The sequence below is a fragment of the Sphaerodactylus townsendi genome, linkage group LG06, assembly GCF_021028975.2.
Source record: "Sphaerodactylus townsendi isolate TG3544 linkage group LG06, MPM_Stown_v2.3, whole genome shotgun sequence".
Taxonomy (NCBI): domain Eukaryota; kingdom Metazoa; phylum Chordata; class Lepidosauria; order Squamata; family Sphaerodactylidae; genus Sphaerodactylus; species Sphaerodactylus townsendi.
In genome coordinates, this window is record NC_059430.1 from 34,911,309 (window position 1) to 34,933,589 (window position 22,281).

Below are 22,281 nucleotides of genomic sequence, written 5' to 3' on the forward strand. Positions count from 1 at the left end.
ACTCAAGGGAAAGGCGTGAACTGGCCAACAGGTAAGAACTGAGCACGGTGTCATTAAGGGGAAACCAGGCATTTCACCAAGATTGAAGGAAGGAGAATGCCATTAAGTTGGAAATGTTACATACCCTCATAGGAGAGATTAGAAACAAGCATTTCACTTGAAGGGAAAAGGTCAGGAGAAACAAAGCACAAAAATCAGTGAATCAGAAAACACACGCATTAGAGAGCAAGGCTATCAATTCCTTCTTTCAAAGAGGGAAAACAGCTAAGGATTATGTGTAATGTCTTGGGAATCTGCTTGCACAATGGATACTGTCAGAAATAGAAGGAAAGGGGGAAACAGTTCCTTTACTGGTATCAGTCAGTGATGCTGTTCTGATCTGTTACAACTGAGGATTTGATATGATGGAGTTCTAAAAGTGGAGCACACAACATAGTCCCACACCTGGATCTTAATAGTGTCACATGCGTGCACTGCTCTCTCAGAATATGACCTTGTGTCTGAACACCTTGAAAATTGAGTGTTGCTTTCTGCTCTTCAAAACCAATTAACAACTTGCAAAGAAAGACCCAATTAAAGGAGGCTGCGAAGTTACAACTGAACCCCTTTTTGTATCTGTTCCTATTGCCCTGATAGCCAAGGACACGAAACTTCTCGCCCTCTGAGGAGACAGACAGCACAGGCTATGTCAAATTTAAATAGGTAAAATTATGTGTTTATGGGTGTATGCTTATCAATCAAGTTAGGATACACTCAACTTACATCAAGGAAGGGATCCATCTAAAAGGGAGTATTTTGAAATGTGAAGAGAGCAAGCTTAGTCAGTAATGCAATAATCAATCCTGGATAACAAAAATTGATCATCATTTGTGCATCCAAAAGCTTAATGGAGTACTTAGGTTTGTAAATATCGTCTAAATCCACAAATCCACAAAATTAAATGTACATTGTATATGCTGGGAAGCATCTATCATGTACTTCAACTTTCAAAAGATACCCAGCTGATACCAAGGAAGGTTTCTGTCTAAAAATCCAGCAAAGGCAGGTCTAAGGGAGGAGCTCTCTTTGTGAAAACCCAGTGTATAATTTGCCTTAATGGCCAATTTTATATTAATATATGTGCTGATAATGTATGTTGGGGGGTGTTGGGTTACAGATCTAAAACAAACCCTTACATCACAGTAGAGTTGTCATATTACCTGGGAAGATGCTAAAAAGGGAGCACAAACTCACTGGCATGAACCCTGAAACTTGGTTCAGATTAATAGGTGATGATTTATGAACACATTATTTTACAGAGTATATGATGGCACTATAGGGGTGAGAAAAATCCTTTTAGATTCTGTTGGAATCCTTTTTGGATTCTGTTGCTATCATATTATCTAAAAACAAAAGGGCACACTGACTGCCACTACATTGCATATCTCAAGTGGTTACACTCTAGTAAAACTAATGTGGCTGTTAAAAGTGCAATATATTTTCTGCTCTGTGTCCAAGTTAGCAACTTCCAGGTTCTAGCAAGTTGAGAAAATGCTTGAGCAGATATTCTAGACCCCTGAGATCCACTCTGTAAGGAGTGGGATACAAGGCATGCTTAAATACAGGGCCCAACGAAAGGACAGTGAGGAGCTGATTTTATGACATGAAATGAGATGTGAATTGGAGTGAAATGACAGCCACTTCCAAATCACCCTTTAAGAGACAAAGTAGATTTGTTGACCTGCCTTAGTCCAGCTGCAAATGGAGCATGTCTGTAATGGCAACCAGCGCAGTCACCATCCCATGGCCAGGATGGAAGCTGGACTGTAAGGGATCTGAAGCCAATGAGTCATCTAATAATACCTGCAGCTATAGTGCCACTGCTCTCTCTACTACCTTACCTTGAAACTGGGCAGTAGTTGGCTGGATTATATATAATCCATATACATGCAAATTTTTACTGGGTATACAGGCCTACAAGCCTACTGATAGTCCGCTAATCTAGGAATGTGTTTATATACCCATACTGATACTGTGATAATATGTATATACAAGTAAACTGGCTGTTCCTGGTGATTGCTACGATATCAATGTGCATGCTTATAGCTAGTAACTTTAGTTGCCAGAATTCACATTCCCTAGGCGGCGACACTAAGATGGGATAAAGATATGGTGATCTTTATGCATTTTAATTAAGGCTGTTGGCTGTGTTTTTATCTATAAAATATACCTGTATGTGACAGAGGCCTTTATTGTCAGACCTGAAAGTCAACTATTTTTGTGGTGGTGGTGCCTCTTTTTCACTTTTTGTGGCACCCCTTTCCCTTTCATGCCCTAAACATGTGTTTGTTATGCTTAATGGTTAATCCAGGGTTTTCTAAAGCAGCCTGGCGTTTGGCCAGCCTGGTTAAAAATATATCTACCATGTCATCTGGCCTCCCGTGGGCACAAAAGGGGGGAGGGGGGTAGCCGGACGCCATCCACATTTTAAATGGGTTCGGTTTTTATGTAACTGATATTTAAATTATGTTTTAAGGTATGTTTTAACCTTGTTGTGAACCGCCCTGAGCCCTCAGGGGGAGGACGGTATATTAAATAAATAAATAAATAAATAAATAAATAAATAAAAGAGGGGCTGAAACAATGGGGCACAACTGACCAGATTATGAGGCATACATGGAACAGGAAGTGGTACAGGATTGCTAAAATGTTTTATAGCAACATGAACCCTACTATAGAACACAGGCTTTCCGGTGTTCCGCTATGTTCTTGAATAATGATTTTTCTGGGTGTCAGAAAGGGCTGCAGGAAAGGATGTGCAAAAACTACATGTGTCTTTCTATACATACTAATGTCTTTTAAAAACAATCTTCCAGATTACTACATAATCTCACTGGTGAAATAAAGTTTAGCAATGACAAAAATACTCCTTGTCTTTGAAATAAAATTAATTCTTATTTGGATACTGCGTCAGAAGCAGTATATTTCAAGGTGACTTCGCACAAGAATGAAAATCCTAAAGGTACTAGACAAAAACAGAAAATCTACAGATAAAATGTTGTGCGAGATCACAGAGTTACTCCTGCTTTCTAAGCCTTGCAAGATAATTAATTCATATTATTCTTATCTGGAAGGGAAAGAAATGTTAAGATAAAGAATGACAAAAGGCTCCCATCACTTTTAAACCATAGGAGAGTTTAAATATGAAGTATGTTAAATATTAGCTAATGAAATTAGCCATTGAAAAGGTGAAAAGCTAATTGAGAAATTAAGATGTTATTGGCATTTGGGGCTAATATAAATGTCCTAGAGCATATGAAATGGAATCTTGTGAGCTATAGTTTTGTGTTACGAACAACCTACAAGGAAATAAAGAAGTAGCTGTATTCCAGCACAAAAATCTCTTTCAGAGCTTTTTGTTCATGATGCAAATTTGGCTGGAAAAAGAATTAAAAATCAGAGCAAGGCAGGGCCACATTTATTAACGATTATGAATGCAATCCACACAACCCAAAGAGAAGTACAACTGAAAGCCTAACAGACATGGTGGGTCTTGTTTAATGATATGACTATTTAATTGTCAGTCAGGGAGAGCAAACCTAAAGTGCTATGTGCTAAGCTATCATACATCATACATATGGGAATTGTAATGGTTAATTATGATTTACATTGACTAAGTCACCATGCAGTTTAATACATAAATGAATTTCAGGTTCATGTACTAGCTTTCTGAATCTTTAGCATCTAGAAATGTTTTAAATAAAAAGGAATCATAGCCCAGTAGTTATAAGGTGCCAGGGTGGGACTGAAACAGGTATGCCTACAAGTCTTTACCCAGAACTTTGCCACCTGTGCCGCAGTTTAGCAGCTGCAGCGTATACATAACAGTGTATCACGAGAACCAGTTTACCTCTTGTTTTGGGACCACCTGACTAGGTTCTGAAACATGACCTAAGAAACCAAACACCCTGGGCTTGAAAGATGTATACAGTTTAGACTATTAATCATTTGTGAGAACCCAACCTAGACTGACCTATGCTCTTCTGCACCATGCCTTTCCTAAAATTTAACCTTGCAGGCGTTCTGCTATTCAATCCCTGGAACCTCTGTTTAAATAATTAGGGTGGAAATGTCTTCTGAGACTTTGGAGAGCAACTACCCACCTTTGTGTAGGTTTGTCAAGGAAACCGGGTACCAAGGATAACTGTTGAACTTGTCTAGAATTTCTTGTGTATAAGAAGATGCTACATGAGAAAACGTAAGTCACCCTGAGAAACAAGCTCATGAGCTTATGGATTTTACAAGAGCTTATTTTTATAACCGATATAAATACATACTTAAGAGAAAAATATTGTTTTACAGAAAACCTCTATGACCTTTTTTACACTGACAATGGTTTCAAGAAAGACGCCAAGCAACAATTAAACATACTGGGTGGAATGGAGGGAAACTGAGAGGATGTCACCAGTGTCCTGACACATAGATATCATTCCACGTTTGCCCAGAAGTGATGTCAGAGTCCCCTTACAAGGCACTGAAGTCACTTCCAGGCACACAGGGAGCGACATCAGCACATTGTCAGTAACACTGTTACCTTCATTAGGGGAAAGGCATAGTTCAGTGACACATACGTTTGCGTGCAGAAGAACCCAGTTACAGCCCCACAATTGCAGCCATGTAGGCTGACAGACATCTTCCTAAGACCCTGAAAAGCTTCTGGGTGTCAGAACAGACAATATTGTGTTAGATGGACCAATAAAAACCAAGTCAGCTGCTTCATATGTAAAACTTTTCTAGCTTTTATGAGCGCATGAATATGAAGTCCTTTATAAAAGAAGAACCAAAGGGGGAGGGGGAAAAATAAGCTTCATGAACCACATACCACTTTTCCATCTCTGCATTAACTGACAGGCAAACCAGAAATATTCATCTGCTTGCAACAAAGATTAAAACTCCCCTTTTGAATCCGTAGCATTAATTTTAAATGATGTAATAACATTTAAGAGGTTGCAATAGTCGTAACTCGTCATGGATGCAAAGGTCATGAATGTGCCAGAAACACTTGCAAAGTGGCTTTAGAGATCCTATGATAAACACCTGCCTGTGGGCAGTATTAATGTTTGAAATTCTTTTGGAAGCTACTTCTTTTAGGCCGTTTCTGCACGGCCCATTCATGACGGCCTGGGGGCCAAAAGGCGCCCCAGGTCAGCCGTTCTGAAGCGCGCCGCCGCTGCAACGCAGCAGCGGCGACCCTGACTCTTCTTCCCTCCCCAGGGCGGCGTCAAGCCGCCCTAAACAACAACCCTTTAAAGGGTTGTTGTTGGGGAGGGAGCGTCTTCATGCGTGGTCGCGAACCGCGCCTCCGGGAAGACGCTGTCTACCATCTCCGCCCTACTCCGCGGTGTCCTCCTTGCCGCCTGCGTGGCGTCGCAGCCCGCCCACACTGTCCTCCGACCTCCAGGGGTCGGAGGGCAGCGATGGCCGAGGCTGCACGCCCCGCAGGCTTAATGAGAGGACACCGTGAGTGGGGCGGGGGAGGGCGCAGAGGCGGCTCCGTGCGGAGCCGCCTGCCGTCTGCCGGCCTCCGCTTCTCCCGTTCGCATGCTTGCATGCGAACGGGCTTGCGCCCCCACGCCGCCCGCACTCTTGGCGGCGTGGGGGTGCAAGGAGGCCGTGCGGAAATGGCCTTAATGAACTCAAAAGTGTGACTGAATCAACAACATTTGACACATTGAATTTATGCTAAAGTCAAGTCTATCTAGCACAGTATTTTCTACTCTGAAACTCTCCAAGATTTCAGACAAAAATCTCCCAAAACCATTTAGCTGGCTCTTTTAAATGGAGGTGCAGGACAATGAACCTGACTTTTATGCCTGCAACCCATGTGCTCATCTGCTGAGCTATGACTTCTTACCATGAAATCCTGTAACAATAAGAATCACAGAAGCAGCCAAAATGATCTACAGAAAGGCTACATTTTTTCACAGCCAGAAATTGTTTAACTATATCTTTTGAAGGAAGTCTGATTCATTAGTCTGTGCCTAGTATAAATAATTTCCATAATAATTATCATGTATAAAGTGCTTTTCACATGCTGGCAACAGACATCATTACAAATCCTGTTTTTAAGAGAGTATTTAGGTAAAAGTTTTGAGGACACTTCAATCAGATTCACCAGTACTAAATATAAAGTCGATTTTGAATTCATACATAACCAGGGTTAAGATGTCAGAAACAGGCAATGGAATTATGTGTGCTATACTGTTACCTATTACCTCTTCCACATGACTTTCCCTCAAGCTTTTTTTAAAATCTCAGTTCAGCATATGTTCAATACAATTCTGGTTAAAATTAACTCAGGTATGCTTTTAAATTTAGAACATGCAATCTTGAAGTCCTACACCAAACCCTTGACCCTAGATCAAGCATTACTTTCATAGTAAGGGAAGTTACGCCCCTTTATATCCATTAAAGTCAACAGGCTTAGAATAGTGTAACTCTGTTTATGACTGCACTGGAACACCTCTGGCTCTCTCCAATATAAAGCAATTATTGACTATCGAGGACACAAATATAAGGGGGAGGACAAAGGAAGCATTAAGGTTCAAATTCCAATTAATTGCAAGAGGTGGTCAACGTGAAGCACAGGTGCTTTAATGAAAAATGCAAGGAAGCTTTTGCGGCATAACTTAAGACAGACAAGGAGGGAATATGGGTTGGAGGTGTCTTTTTGACAGGATGTGAGAAATCATGGTTTAGCTGCTGAGCATGTGGAATGCATGCATAATATTCAGGCAAGTTGCATTTCATTTCACATGAAATAGAAACAGAAAGTTCCACATCAGTCAAATCAAACCCTTGCTTCCATCTGTTCCTTCACTTTAGTACATTAAATGGGAAACTCACATAAAGTAACAGAACTACCCTGTTTCCCCGAATATAAGACATCCCCTGAAAATAAGACGTAGTAGAGGTTTTGCTGAAGTGCGAAATATAAGGCATCCCCCGAAAGTAAGATGCAGCAAAGTTTTTGTTTGGAAGTATGCCCGACGAACAGAACACAGAAAAATAAGACATCCCCTGAAAATAAGACATAGCACATCTTTGGGAGCAAAAATTACATACATACATACATACATAAAACTTTTATTAGGCATAAAACGAATATAACAACCAGCATTATCCAGACAGATGTTCCATATATAAAACCACCACAGGTATTATTCCAAGGTTCCTAAAAGGAACCTAGCTACAGAATTTAAAATCACAGAAGAAGAGTTGTTTAGTAGGAATGCCACCTTCCCAGCAACAGAGTATTCCTTAAACTTAGCAGGAAGGAAGGTCAAAAGCCTGGTCCTAGCTTCCTCGTATTTGGGGCAGTTGAGCATTATATGTTCCATGGATTGCACCACTATAGTACAGTGGGGGCATTTCCGCTCTTGCGAGTCAATTTTAAGAAACCTCCCTTGGAGTATAGAACAAGGGAAGGAATTACAACGAGCCCTTGTGTATATCCATCTCAGCTTGGGCTCTTGGAGTATACTCAGATAGTCTGCCATCACATTGGTTTTGAATTTGATGTTGAAAAAGAAGGGGGAACAGTTACTTCGCGCTTGGTCTTGTAGAACTTGTAGGGGAGCAAAAATTAATATAAGACACTGTCTTATTTTTGGGGAAACACGGTACATACAATCAGTTTGTCACGTGTCCAAAAAGATGGGCCTAAAAGCTTTTGCTCTACAATGGGAATAGAAAATTTATAAGAATTCATTGTAAGAGAGCCAGCGTGATTAGAATACCAAACTAGGATCTGGGAGACCCAGATTCAAATCCCACATTGTGCCATGGAAACCTGCTGGGTACCCTTGAGCTAGTTACAACCTAAGCTACCTCACACGGTTGTTCTAAGGCTATGCTGAAGAAGGGAAGAATGCTGTTAGCCACTCTGGGTCCCCATTCGGGGAAAAATGTAGAATAAATGAAGTAAAAATAATATGCATGTTCCCACAAGGTGGTGTCTTCTCCTTTAATGAAAAGCAGAAAAAATGAAGTTCAAGACTATCACCATGAATCTAGGAAACATTTGTGTTTTTTTAAAAAATGAGATTGATGTGAAGGCATCCTAAAATACGATTTGAGTTACCCGTATATACCCGCATATAAGTTGAGGCACCTAATTTTACCACAAAAAACTGGGAAAACTTATTGACTCACATATAAGTCGAGGGTGGGAAATGCAGCAGCTACTGGTAAGCCCTGATTCTCCCTTTAAATCTACCTAGAAAGGGGGGGGGGTGATTTAAAGGGAGAATCTGGGGAAAATTTGAGGGTGCCTGTCAGGGGAGGAATGTTTATGTTAGCAGTACCAACATTTCAAAGTATCTTTAGGAGACCCCCCTAGTGATACCACCCAGGTTTGGTGAAGTTTGGTTCAGGGGGTCCAAAGTTATGGACTCCCTAAGGGGATGCCCCCATCCCCCATTGTTTCCAATGGGAGCTAATAGTAGATGGGGCTACATTTTGAGGGTTCATAACTTTGGATCCCCTGAACCAAACATCACCAAACCTGTTTGGTATCAGCAAGAGATTATCTTGATAATACCACCCAGGTTTAGTGAAGTTTGGTTCAAGGAGTCCAAAGTTAAGGACCCTCAAAATGTAGCCCCATCTACTTTTAGATCCCATTGGAAACAATGGGGGCATCCCCTTAGGGGGTCCATAACTTTGGACCCCCTGAACCAAACTTTACCAAACCTGGCTGGTATCATTAGGAGTGTCACCTGGTGATACCCTGAAATTTCGGTGCTGCTAGCCTAAAAACTGTGCCCCCTGGAGGCCAACAAAGTAAAAACCCTAAAATATTTTTTAAAATACACCTCACTCGCATATAAGTCGAGGGGGGCTTTTTCAGCACAAAAATGTGCTGAAAAAGTCGACTTATATGCAAGTATATACAGGTACTTAGGTTTCTACTTCCATACTTCAACCAAATAACTGTTATTTTTAAACAAGCTGAGTGAGTATAAAGGAATAATTTTGGAAAACATTTTGTTCAAGGAGACTTTTTTGGCCTGTTCAAAGCTTACCAGCCTATTAAATATCCTTCAGCACAAGCCTTTTCTTTTGAGCTAAACATGATGATCTCTCAGTGGAAACAGGCACACTCAGTAGTGATGCCCTCATTATGGAACTCCCTCAATAAAAAGGTTTCACAGTATTGCTCCATTCTTGTTTTCATGAAGTTGGTGATGGAAGCACTTGGGAAAACATAAACAGTTTTACCCCAGACTGACTTGTTTTGTTAGTAACTGCTGCGATATAATTGGTTTTTAAGCTATTTAATTTTAACTAATGGTATTGTAGTGATGAGGCTTTATTATAATGGTTAATTGTTGCTAGCTGCCTCAAGGTTTGTTTTTCCTTCTTCTTTTGTAAAATGACAAATGGGAAAATAAACCAAAAATTAGTATAGAAGCCTTATCTATATAGCTTGCTAGTGTATACAAAATGCCTTCTAAATTGTGTGGCCCTCGGCACCATTTTGGAACTTCCGCAATTACAATACCTTTCTAAGCCCTGCATGCTATTAAGAAAAATATCTGTTTAAAAATGGACAGAGGAATAAGGGGAATTAGGGAGTAACCTATTGCAATGCTACACAACAGCAATTGTTGCCAACTCCAGGTTGGGAAATACCTGGAGGTTTTAGGGGAGGAACCGGAGGAGGGCAGGGTTTGAGGAAAGGAGGAACTTCAACTCGGTATAGTGCCAGATTCAGCCTTCCAGTGGCCATTTTCTCCAGGTAAACTGATATCTGAAAAGAGCAAGAGTTCAGTACTATTTAAAGATTTCTTGCAGGGTATGAGCTGCCATGAGTCATAGCTCACTTCTTCAGATAACTAGAGATAAGTTGTAAAAGCTGGATATCTCCAGCCACAAACTGGAGGTTGGCAACATTGCATGTATATAACCTCATGCTACATAATTAAAAACTAATCCTTAGTTCATGATGAATAATCTTTGGACTATAATGTATCTTAAATAGAAAACTCTCTTTGGATAGATTTTTCATCAAAAAGCATTTTATTTTTTAAAAATCCAATTTAATTTTTTTAATCTAATTTTTAATTTTTTGCAAAAATATTTGATTTGCATCCACCCTGTTCTAATGTGAAATGTTAAATTTGAGCTTCTCCTGAGGATCACTGAAAGAAAACAACAATAAAATAATTTATGAAAATGCTAGGCGCCACATTTAAATTTCTAGGCACTATGGGAATCTGAAGGTTGGGATTTTCTAAGTCCTTCCTCTCTAAAACCTTCCTCTAAAAACTGATTTTTTACTGAGAAGGGATTCATTTTCTCTTGCTGCTGATATAAAGGAACTGTGAAAATCAGCATTTTGCAAAGTAGAACAGCCATGGAAAGCCTGAATTGAAAGGCAATTCTATGTAAAAAGTATATAGACAGGCACAGTGCTGATTCCCAGCAACAGCAATTGGGCCACTATGGCAGATTCCACATGGGCCTGGGGAGTGCAGAAGCCAGCATGTAGGGAGACCAGAGGGCAGGGCTCAGCAGTGGGCAGCCCAGGCTGGTGGTTTGGGCAGGCACCACTGAGCCCCGCCCCTGCCTTCCTGCAGGCTGGCTCTTGCCCTCCCCAGGCATTGGGGAGGGCAGGAGACAGCATGCAGGAGGCGGGGGACAGGGCTCAGCAGTAGGCGGCCCAGGCAGGCGCCTGTTAGTCCAAGCCTCCACGAGCCCTGGCCTCCCTACTGGCTTCTATAAGCTGGCTCCTGAGGGAGGGGGGAGCCAGCCTGTGGGAGCATGGCACCCCCATATGATGAAATGGCATGCGCCCAGGGACATGAGATACCCCATGTCCCCATTAGCAGTTTGCCACTGATAATAAGACATCTAGAGAGACTGAGAAAACTGTCAGACCTAATGAGCCCCAGGCTTACTGCAGTTCCTGTGAAACATTTCTGTTTTCATCTGCATACTCTTTACATAGAATAGCCTTTCTGTGTACTTTTCAGTTTTGCATGTGTATGTGGTCTTTCAACCCATTCATAATGGGTCACAATATTTATTCCTCCCCTTCAGTGTTTCACTCTTCTCATCCATCTCTTTCTACTGGAATGGAGTATACAATTTCTTTAAAAAGTAAACATAAAGTGGAAATGCCTTTTGAAATAAATTACCATATATACTTGTGTATAAGTCGAGTTTTTCAGCACATTTTTGTGCTGAAAAACCCCCCTCGACTTATACATGAGTCAGGTGTATTTTAAAAAATATCTTAAGGTTTTTATTTGTTGGCCTCTAGGGGGTGCAGTTTTTAGGCTAGTGGCACCAAAATTTCAGGGTATCATCAGGTGACACTCCTGATGATACCTGCCAAGTTTGGTAAAATTTGGGTCAGGGGGTCCAAAGTTATGGACCCCCTAAGGGGATGCCCCATCCCCCATTGTTTCCAATGGGAGCTAATAGTAGATGGGGCTACATTTTGAGGGTCCATAACTTTGGACTCCTTGAACCAAACTTCACTAACCCTGGGATGTACTATCAGGAGAGTCTCTTATGATGCCACCCAGGTTTTGTGAAGTTTGGTTCAGGGAGTCCAAAGCTATGGACTCCCAAAGGGGGTGGCCCCATCCCCCATTGTTTCCAATGGGAGCTAATAGGACATTGTTTCCAATGGGAGCTAATAGGACATGGGAGCTAATAGGACATAGCGATGCTCCGGAGGCCCGGGGACATACCGGGTCGGCCGGGCGCCGGCGCTCTGTGGCGCCGGCTGCCCGGCTTTTCCCAGGACCGTCCATGCGGACGGTCCCAGCGTCATCAGGTCAACGTCGGAAATGCCGACCCGGCCGTTTCCGCCTTTGTGCGGAAACGGCCTCAGGTTTTTGTACTTTTAAAGTTATTGTTGATGCCATATTGTTCTTGTTGACCCTCTTTTCCACTTACGGAGCTAGTTTACTGTTTTTCCCACCTTCGACTTATACACGAGTCAATAAGTTTTCCCAATTTTTTGTGGTAAAATTAGGTGCCCTGACTTATATGCGGGTCGACTTATACATGAGTATATACAGTATATGTAATCAGAAATATTATGGATATAACCTCTAACGATAACAAAACACCTATTGTCATTCTCAATATATATATCAGTAAGTGCTTCATAAGTGTGTCTCTCCTAAATATTAAAATAGTAACATAGATAAAAATAAATAACTGTACTTATTTTGTTTTACAATATAAGGGACCTGTATTCCTGCTAGATCTTTCAGTTGCAGTGTGTACTAGTCCTCAACCTTCAATCTAGTGTCAAGTATAGCCAATATCACTCTTAGGCACTCAGAGCATACAGCAAGCCCCAAGAATTAGATTTTATCACCCAAGACTCACAATAACTGTTGCATTTTAGACAGAGCACAAACACCACTTTCAACCTTTTTTGTTTGTTTTCATGTTTATCCTACCCCTTCTTTGGCAATCAGGGCTTGGGACCAACTTAATTACAAAACATAAACACAAATATTTAAAAAAATAATACACTGTCAGTCTGGCATGACAATCACAGAAGCTGATAGTAGGCCCAGTGGAATGCCTGGAGGAAACATTCCACCTCATAGGCCCTGAGAAACCTTAGGCAGGTCCTGCAGGGAACAAATTTCTCACAATCAGGGCATGACAGCATTTCATCAGGTTGAGGCCACAATTGAAAAAGCCCTCACCCAGATGGAAATTAAACAAGCAACCTGAGGGGCAGGCACCACCAGAAACCCATGTAAAGTTGCACACAGGCACTATAGGGGGGTCATAATAAGATAGGGGGTTCTTAAGGCTTTAAAGGTTAAAACCAGTACCTTGAATTTCATCTGGAAACTAACTGGAAGCCAGTGTCATTGCTTCAAAAAGGCTGAATATGTGAAGACCATCATGTATTAGTCAATACCCTTGCAGCTGCTTTCTGGACAACCTGAAATTTCTGAAGCATCTTCAGGGGCAGCCCTGCATAGCATGAATTGTAATAGTTCAGTATGGAGGTGCCTGTTGCATGAATCACCGAGGTCAGGTCTGGTTGGGACAAATACAGGGACAGCTGACAAGCATGGCAGAGACAGGAAAATGCCAATTTTGTCACCAAGGACACTTGTTTGTTCCAGGTAAGCAAAGTGTCCAGTCAGACTCTTAAGCTCCTTATGGAGTCCACCAATGTAAGCTGGGCCCCAAGCAAAGAGATGTAACCCCCCCCCCACACACACACACACATACACCAGTGGCCCAGCCTTTCCCAGCCACAGGACTGTTGGATTTAACTTCACTCACCTCTGCCACAACCACAGCATTCTTCAGCCAGCTCTGCCTTCACCACTACATAAAATATCATTCATTAGCCCTTGTTAAAACATTACCAATCTCACTCTAGATCAGGGGTCTGCAACCTGCGGCTCTCCAGATGTTCATGGACTACAATTGGCCATGCTGGCAGGGGCTGATGGGATTTGTAGTCCATAAACATCTGGAGAGTCGCAGGTTGCAGAACCCTGCTCTAGATACTGACCATATAGTATGACAATGATTCTAACAGCCATCATCAAACACCACATAATCTTTACATTAGCTCACACTCAACATTTGCAATGGAAGCAGTTCAGACATTCAGCTAAGACTCATCCATCAACCCTTTGGAGTAATCAGATATTAGAGTGATGCATGTGACCACAGTCAGTGCTTACAGGGGTTATAATAACAACCTATTGTCCAAGCACAGGCAGAAAGCAACAGGAAAACCCATATCAGTTATAAAGGCAACCATATCAGGAAAGCTGGAAGAAAGCCTGTGCATAAATCCGCAGAGGTGGAACTGGAAAGGTTCCAATTCCAACCAATACAGTAAATTATGTAACACAGCATGAGACAGTATTTTCCGCAGTGGCAAGAGACGGGTAGTAGGGAACTTTTCATAGCATACAGTGACAAATTTGCATGGACTCACAGAAGAAATATTCAGGGTGTTTGTGCAAATAATACCATGTGATACAATGAGTACATTTGTAAGTACACTGCATAATGACAGAACAAAGAACAAGGTTGACAGACCCTTAAATTCATGCATGTACACACACAAACACACATGCAACATCCACTCCACCTTTCCAAGCTCAAGAAAGCAACCTCTTCTACTTCTTCAACAAACTGAAGTTTGTGACCATATCCAAAGCACAGACTGTTCTCAATTACCAAACTATTATTAAACCAGAGCTTGGAATCACGATTTGTATGCAAGAATACAAACCAGTTTGTGATTCAGAAATAACAAGTCTGTCATGAAGGAGAAAATGTACTAATTGATTAGCTTAGCTTCAGGCAAGGAAGAATGCAACAGACAAAATGAAGGTGCACCTGAGCCCAAATATTCCACAGGATCTTTCCTCCAGTGACAAACCATGGTGTGAACTGTGCCATAGGATACTCCTACTGTCAGTTCACTTGAAAGGTAAGGAAGACAAGTTGATGCTATGCTAATCAGAACCTATCTTGAGCAATGCAGCCAATGTTCCTAGTCTAGCATGAACTGGGAAAGTATCTGCACTGGAAATGTAAAGTGTAGGCTTGGCATAACACAGCAATTCAGAAGCAGAAGATTGATGAATGACTGTTCAGTCTTCCATCTATGCAGCATTGCCCATTATTGGTGCTTGCAACTACCTGAGTGCAATCATATTTCACCTGATCAATTGTGTCAAACTGACTTCAAAGTTGTCAGGCTTTCTACAGAATTGGCACATATGTTTGCACGTCTGGAGACTAAGCTCTTTTTCATCTGAAATTTCAACTGCAGTTTCAAAGCATTTAAGGCAGAACCTATCAGGTTCTTCTATCTCCCTGCCTGGTGGAACACTCTTCCTCCAGCTGTCCGGGCCCTGCGGGATCTTGGCGAGTTCCGCAGGGCCTGAAAGACGGAGTTGTTCCACCGGGCCTTTGGAGCATCCAGCCGCTGATATAAGTGCCCCCGCCTCCTCCTACATTTTGGGCCCATTACCATCTATGGGCCCACTCTTTTTCTCCCCTTCTGGGAGAGTTTAACAAGGATTGTTGCGGGCATTGCTGTTATTAGTCGTTCTTAATTGCTGCATTTTAACTTAAATTATTTACAGTCTATTATGTAACTGTTATTTTATGTTGTTCACCGCCCAGAGCCCTTCGGGGGTTGGGCGGTCTATAAGACTGAGAAATAAATAAATAAATAAATAAAATTACAATGTATTGTTGAAGGCTTTCACGGCTGGATTCAATTGGCTGTTGTAGGTTTTCCGGGGTGTGTGACCATGGTCTGGTAGATCTTGTTCCTAACGTTTCACCTGCATCTGTGGCCAGCATCTTCAGAGTTTATCATGTTCTCCAAGTTCTGAAGAGTAAAGATAGAACTTCTGTATACATTTGAGTGTATACAAATAGATTCAGATTACTATTTTCCTTGCACCATGCAGTTTATTTCTGGTTCAGGTGTAATGGCAAGAGTAGTTGTTAGTAGTTGAAGAGGCTTGGAGGATTGATGGTGCATTTCTGCATGTGGACACACACACACACACACACACACACACACACACACACACACACACACACACACACACACACACACACACACACACTTTGCTTCCCTTCTTTTACCACACTTCGTAGCTCCTATTACAGCCAAAATGACAAACTAGGGTTTTTATTTTCCTTACGAACCAGAATTGCAAACCGCCATTAAATTAGGGATGCTCTAGCACCCACCAGTTCAGCTCACTGTTTGTTCTGCAGTGGTGAACAGGAAGCCTAATTAATTGATGGACTGCTTGGAACCTGTTCATAAATCAAAAGCTGAGTTGAAGCTGATGAGAGATCAATGGGAAATCAGCTTCTCATCTTTTGCTAGGAAAATGTTGCTCTGTTCTCACAAAGTTTTTTTTTTTTAAGAACAGGGGAATTCAGGATCCAGCTTTCAGTTGACCTGGAAGTTGGGTTCTTTTTTCTAATCTTCCATTATGGAATATGTGCTGCCTCCCAGACTTGCTGTTATGCAGAAAATGGGGGGGGGGGCAGTTTGTAAGAATTCTAACCGACTGGCCATCTCTTTATCCAAAGCTGTAGGCCAAAGATGCAAAGGAGAGAAACCAGCTCCTTCTCCTCTACCTTTTGCAATGCACAGATGAAAAGCTGACCCTGCCCAGCTTGAAAAGGAAGAAAGAGAAACATGTTCTTTATCACCCTTTTGTAATACAGAGATCAAAAGAATTGCTTCTGTCTCATCCCAGCTTTGGGGAAATAACTCCTTTTGCAATTTTACCATGCAAAATTTCATTTATTTATCTATTATTTTGCTGATGGAGCAGGATGGATTAGAACTGGACTCCAGTTGATTTTCCCCAATCAGCTGAGACTTGGATTCTGACCAGCAAAGAGCTGCAAACTTGTTCAGCAGCTGTTTGGGCTGCTCAATGCAATTCAAATATATCCGTGTTCAGTTTACAGTCTGATCATTAGTACTGAACAGGTAAATTAATCTACTGAACAGGTTCACTTAAGAAATTTGTGGCATCCCTATATTAAATCACTGGCTGCAATCCCAGATTTTTGGTAAAGTGCAAACCATTAGATGTGAGGACAAACTACTGGATCGTCACAAAAGCAGCAACTCTAATTAGCTGACTGCATGTAAGAGCAAAAAGAAGTAGGAATGCATGAAACTGAGGATCTGTCTTAAGCTGGTAACTTGACACTAGTATTGATTTCAGTATTGTTTTTATTCTTCCAGTACTTCACTAAAGTTGACGCCATTTTGTGACCCCATTTTATTAAGGTGACCAGACGTTCCGCTTTTGGTGGGACAGTCCTGCCTTAAACCAATTTGTCCTGCGTCCCGCGGGGTTTTTTTTTCTGTCCCGATTTTTGGAAGGCTGCCGCACTGCCTTCTGGGGCGCTCCCCTTTTCCCACCCTGTCACAGGGCGGGAAACAGGAAAGTGCCCCAGAAGGCAGTGCGGCAGCCTCCCCCGCACACGACCGCAGGAGGCGACTGCCTTGTCTCTCTGGTTTCCCCGCCTGTCACAGGGTGGAAATGGATGCCCCAGGCAGTGCGTAGCTGGGGTGCTCCCGGTTTCCTGCCCTGCGCGACATTGTCTTTCTGGAAGCTCGTTTTCCCACCCTGTCACAGGGCGGGAAACAGGGGAGTGCCCCAGAAGGCAGTGCGGCAGCCTCCCGCGCACACGACCGCAGAAGCGCACTGCCTTTTGGGGCGCTCTCTGGTTTCCCGCCCTGTCACAGGGCGGGAAATGGGAACGCCCCAGAAGGCAGTGCGGCAGCCTTTGGGGTGCTCCCCGGTTTCCTGCCCTGCCGCATTGTCTTTCTGGGGCGCTCCCGTTTCCCACCCTGTGAAAGGGCGGGAAACCGGGGAGCGCCCCAAAAGGCAGTGTGCTCCTGCAGCCGCGTGCGTGTGCGCACGCCCACCCTGGTCCTGGATTTAAAAGGTGACAATCTGGTCATTTTACATTTTATGGACCCCATCTTCCTCCAGTCATATTGGGAGGAGCCTTACAAGTGGAATAACCTAGGGCCTCTCTTCATCTAAATCCAGCCCTGCCCATCTGACTTCCCTGCAGGCAACCCACATCTCTACCTGCAGGAGAGAAATGTGGCATGAGGGACTGACTCTAGTCATTAGCCCAGCAGTTCAGCACAGAAAAGATGTGAGAACTTACACTGTGCTGTACTAAACGGTCCAACAAGTTGTTACCTCCCAGCATGTGAATGGTGGGTGGTGAGTAACCCAAGCCAATAGTGGTTTAAAGCAGGATTCTCGCCTGCATTGCAATAAGGGCATCACCAGACAAGAAGACAGATATTACTAAAATATCAATTTCATATCATGTTTTCAGATCGCTTCTTGAGGCACACTAACCATAGATGAGTGGCCCACGTCAGCACAAACTGCCACTAACTATAGTTAGTTTAATTAAATCATGGTTTTGGTGTGTCTCCTGAATCAAGTCAATGCATACCCAAGCTAAAAAGCTTCTGTCTTTTTTTGCAACCCGTATTTTGTTTATACTGTGTATTCTTTTCATTTTTCTTCACTGGTAGCATTCTGCCAGAAAAAAATGTCAACTGTAGCTGTAAATTAATTATCAGGAGACCCATCTTGTCAAAGAAATCTAAGCAGTACATTTGCAAATACACACATTTCTCTATTCAAAATATTTAGTATATATGGAAATAAATTTGGTGATTATGAAAGCCAAGAACAGTTCAGAATTAAGAGCACAGCAGAGAGCTGGCAAACTTATCTGATCCTTCCATTGATTTGCATGACTGCATAGGCAATTCCAGCTACCTTGATACACCAGTGACTCAGTTCTTCTGAATTACCTGACTTACTTAACCATATTGATAGTGCTATCCTAAGGAGAGTTACTCCAGTCTGAGTCCACTGAAATCAAAGCTACATTAACTGTTCTTAATGTATAATGTGAATTATACAGAATATCAGTGAGATGCCTCAGTCAAGGAGAAAATGAGACCCCTCCAAAACAATTTCCACTTAAAAGTCACAGTTAAAATTATAATGTAAGTCAGCGACATGAGCCAATCATTTTCAAGAGCAGCCATTCCACTTAATTGCTCAAGATTGTGTAAGGAAGATCTACATCAGTTTTTGGTTTTGCAGCATTTGGTTCCTGGTAATCGAAATGTCCTTTCTTTCTTTGTCACCTTAATTACTGTTTCCCAGACAAGCATTGTGCTGTGTTCAGAGGAGGTGCTTGGTTAAGCGATTGTGTTTGTGGATAACGCTGACCTTTAATGCTATATCCACTTCAGAACACCAAAGCACTGAGTTTTTACTGAGAACAGTTGCTTTTGACATTTTCTGAAGTATGAACATACCAATTATATCAAAAAAGGAAACAGAAATGAATCTCATTGTAAGCATAAGAAATTATTTGTAAAAAACAATTAACTAGCTTTTATGATGGGTAGAAAAAATGGCCCAATTGTCACATTTAGCATTTCTCTTGCCTAGTACACAGTAAGCCCGGACCTGGATGGCTCTGGCTAGCCTAATTTCATCAGAGCTCAAAAGCTGATTAGTACTTTGATTGGAGACCACCCAAGAATACCAGGGTTGCTATGCAGAGGAAGGCAATGGTAAAGCACCTCTGTTAGTCATAAAATCATACAGTTGGAAGAGACCACAAGGGCCATCAAGTCCAACCCCCTGCCATGCAGGAATATAGGATTAAAGCACTCCTGACAGATGACCATCCAGCCTCCGTTTAAAAACCTCCAAAGAAAGAGACTTTGGAGGTAGTGTATTCCATTGTCAAACAGCCCTTCCTTTCAGGAAGTTCTTCCAAATGCTTAGGTGGAATCTCTTTTCCTGCATGTTGAATCCATTACCCCTTGTCTCTGGAGCAGCAGAAAATAAACTTGCTCTATCCTCAAATATTTAAATATGGCTATGATGTCACTTCTTAACCTTCTCTTTCCAGACTAAACATACCTAGCTCCTAAGCCACTCCTACTTGAAAATCCTACTGAGTTGCCACAAATTGGCTGCAACATGACAGCACTTTCCGCACAATCAGTTCACAGTAGGAACATTTTAAGTTTACCTTTGGATGGCTAGGAGCTTAGCTTATACAGGTAAACTAATACCAAGCTCAGCATAGTTTCCTGCATTTAAATCAGTAAAGAGAAGACTTCAAATTATGTCAACGAATCCAGACACCACCACCACCCCAAAACCAGAGTACTTTTTAAGTCAAGACCTGTCTAATCACTCTTATATTATTTAAAAAAAAATTCAAGTAAGATGAAAAGTTTGCCTACAATAATGTCAGTTTGCTCATTGTGAGGAAATGGATGCAACATATTTTGCTCTGAAAAAGCTACAAAAATTTGGGAATGCATATTTAAAATTAACAGTGATGCTTCCACACTCATCAACATTAAGTTGCGGTCTTTTTAACAACACAAAAAAGACAATTCAATTTTATGCAAGACATAAAAGAAATAACAAAACTTTGTAAAGGATATAATAATTCACATATGTTTATAGCAACACTGAATTCAATATAATATTTCAGTTGTCTTGCCAGCTTCAGATTTAGTGGCCATCATTTCACACCATTTCAGCTTTTACACCAGACTTCTGAAATTCACCATATGTATGGCTGTCTCTAGGAATGTTTAGAAGGTTCAGCATGTTAGGATTTGATTTCCTGACAGTGCATTACAACATGCCTCCATAATCAATACCCATCCCTACTGTCACTTGTGCACAATTCAAAGAGCTGATGTTGATCTGTAAAACCCTTAATGGCTTAGGTTCAAGATATCCTTCTGCCACTATCTTCAACACATTCAAATATTGCAGATAATATGTCAATAAACCTCACAGTGAAAAGCTGGCCTGTCAATAATGCCAAAGAGCATCCGTTTAGAACAGCCACATGAAGGAGGAATGCTCAAACATTTTGGGACTGTTTCTATGCAAAGGATCATCTGAGAAAGCTGTATCCAACTGGTCTCAAAATAGACAACTGGCCAGTGGGCAAGACTCTCAAAGGAGAAATACGGCTTGTGTAGCCACTTCCCTTTGTACTGAAGCCACTCATGGGCTGTGCTGCTTTCCCCACACCCCAGGACTTAAACTGAATATTATAGGGTAGGATAACAGCACAATGTACACATGAAATCTCTAATTTCTATTTTCATTTTTATATAAAAAGCCAAATCAAAGCAAATGGTGAATTAAGGGACTGGTTTTCCATTGTTTATACAGCTCCCAGGTAGTAGAGCAGCATGGGACTCATGTTATACCTGAAGACCATCAAGAAGTCACATGATACCAAAATAACAGGACAGGAAGAAGCAGCTTTATGGCCTCAGCAAGGTCAAGTCTAAGACTCAGGAAGCTGACCAAGAGAGCTAGAGATATGAAGCATAAGCCAAGCACCAGGAGTATACTGTTATGAGAAACAAGCCAGCAGAGGAAGGCATCTTCTCTACAAAAGACTGGCTTCTCTGTCCCCATGCCAAGCTTGCCCATCTACACCCACCAGTTACATACTGCTCTTCACCCATACTTGGGGGTGGGGCAGGAGGGCCTCTATCTGGGAAAGATCAGCTTTTGGGGGGAAGAGAGTACTTTGTGCTGTAAAAATAAATGTGGACATTTGAGACCCAACAGGCAGACATGAGTGTGGCTGGGTTGGTGAAAAGGTCAAACAAGAGGTTACTTGGGGAGAAGAAGTTTCATGCTATTTGAAGAACTGGAAGACTGACTTGGATAGCAAAACTAAGCTATGTAATTGGGGGGGGGGCAACAGACAGAGAAGGCAACATACAGCTTTAGTGAGAAAGGTATATGTGTATCTGAACCTTCCTGTGCTTACAAGTAGCTCTCCGTGCCACTGAGTAAAAGTGGCGTAGCCGGGGCGAGGTGGGGGGGGGCGACGCCCCAGGTGCCACCGCAGCAGGGTCGTGGCCGGGTCGTGGCCGGGGCATTCTATGGCAGGGCGGCACCATGGCAGGGGCACAGGGCACGCGCGTGCCCCGTGTGCAGTTCCCCCTCGCTCCGCCCCTGCTGAGTGACTATACATTTTCATCTTGTGGCTCCTTTCAGCATGCATGCAAAGTTAAGGAGCAGATATGGCCCTCTTGCCCTCTGTGCACACAGATTAGCAGAAGATTTTTTTCCCAAAAAACTAGCACAAAATGCCTGCTCTATGGGTCTCATGACTTGTTGTCCCGATGAACTTTATGAGGGCCTGACAAGCTCCCTGCTGCTTTCAAAACAAAAGTCACCAATCATATCTGCTAGGCATTACTGCAACAGCTTCATATCCCCATTGGGCCCAGTGTGATTTCCACCATTACAACCAATGGCCAAGCCCATGGAGCTCCAGAGGCTCATGAAGTTCTTTTATGTGCATAAAGAAATTTCAGACAGATATGGAAGAATGTTGTTTAGTATTAGATCGAGACAGGATATCATCCACATAACTGCATGCAGAAGGAGCAGGCACTTATCTCATTATTTTTACAAGAAACAAGCAACAACAAAAAGTGAAATTACCTATGAAACAGGACTGATTTGACGAGTGTGACAACATCCCGACTGGCATTGTACCCAGCACAGACAATGGCGACATGGATTGTCTAGAGAAAATAAAGAAACAAAGAATGAAAGCAAGGAAAGAAAGATCAATACAATTTGGAAGTATTATTATTTGTTATACAGAAGA

General features: G+C 42.1%; 1 protein-coding gene across 1 annotated transcript in view; it reads right to left on the bottom strand.

Annotated features, from left to right (window-relative positions):
- Positions 1–22,281, bottom strand: part of LARGE1 (LARGE xylosyl- and glucuronyltransferase 1) — a 405,097-nt gene that overhangs the window by 200,989 nt on the left and 181,827 nt on the right. The window contains 1 exon segment of the mRNA XM_048499683.1: positions 22,113–22,195. Coding sequence (XP_048355640.1) covers positions 22,113–22,195 — 83 coding nt within the window.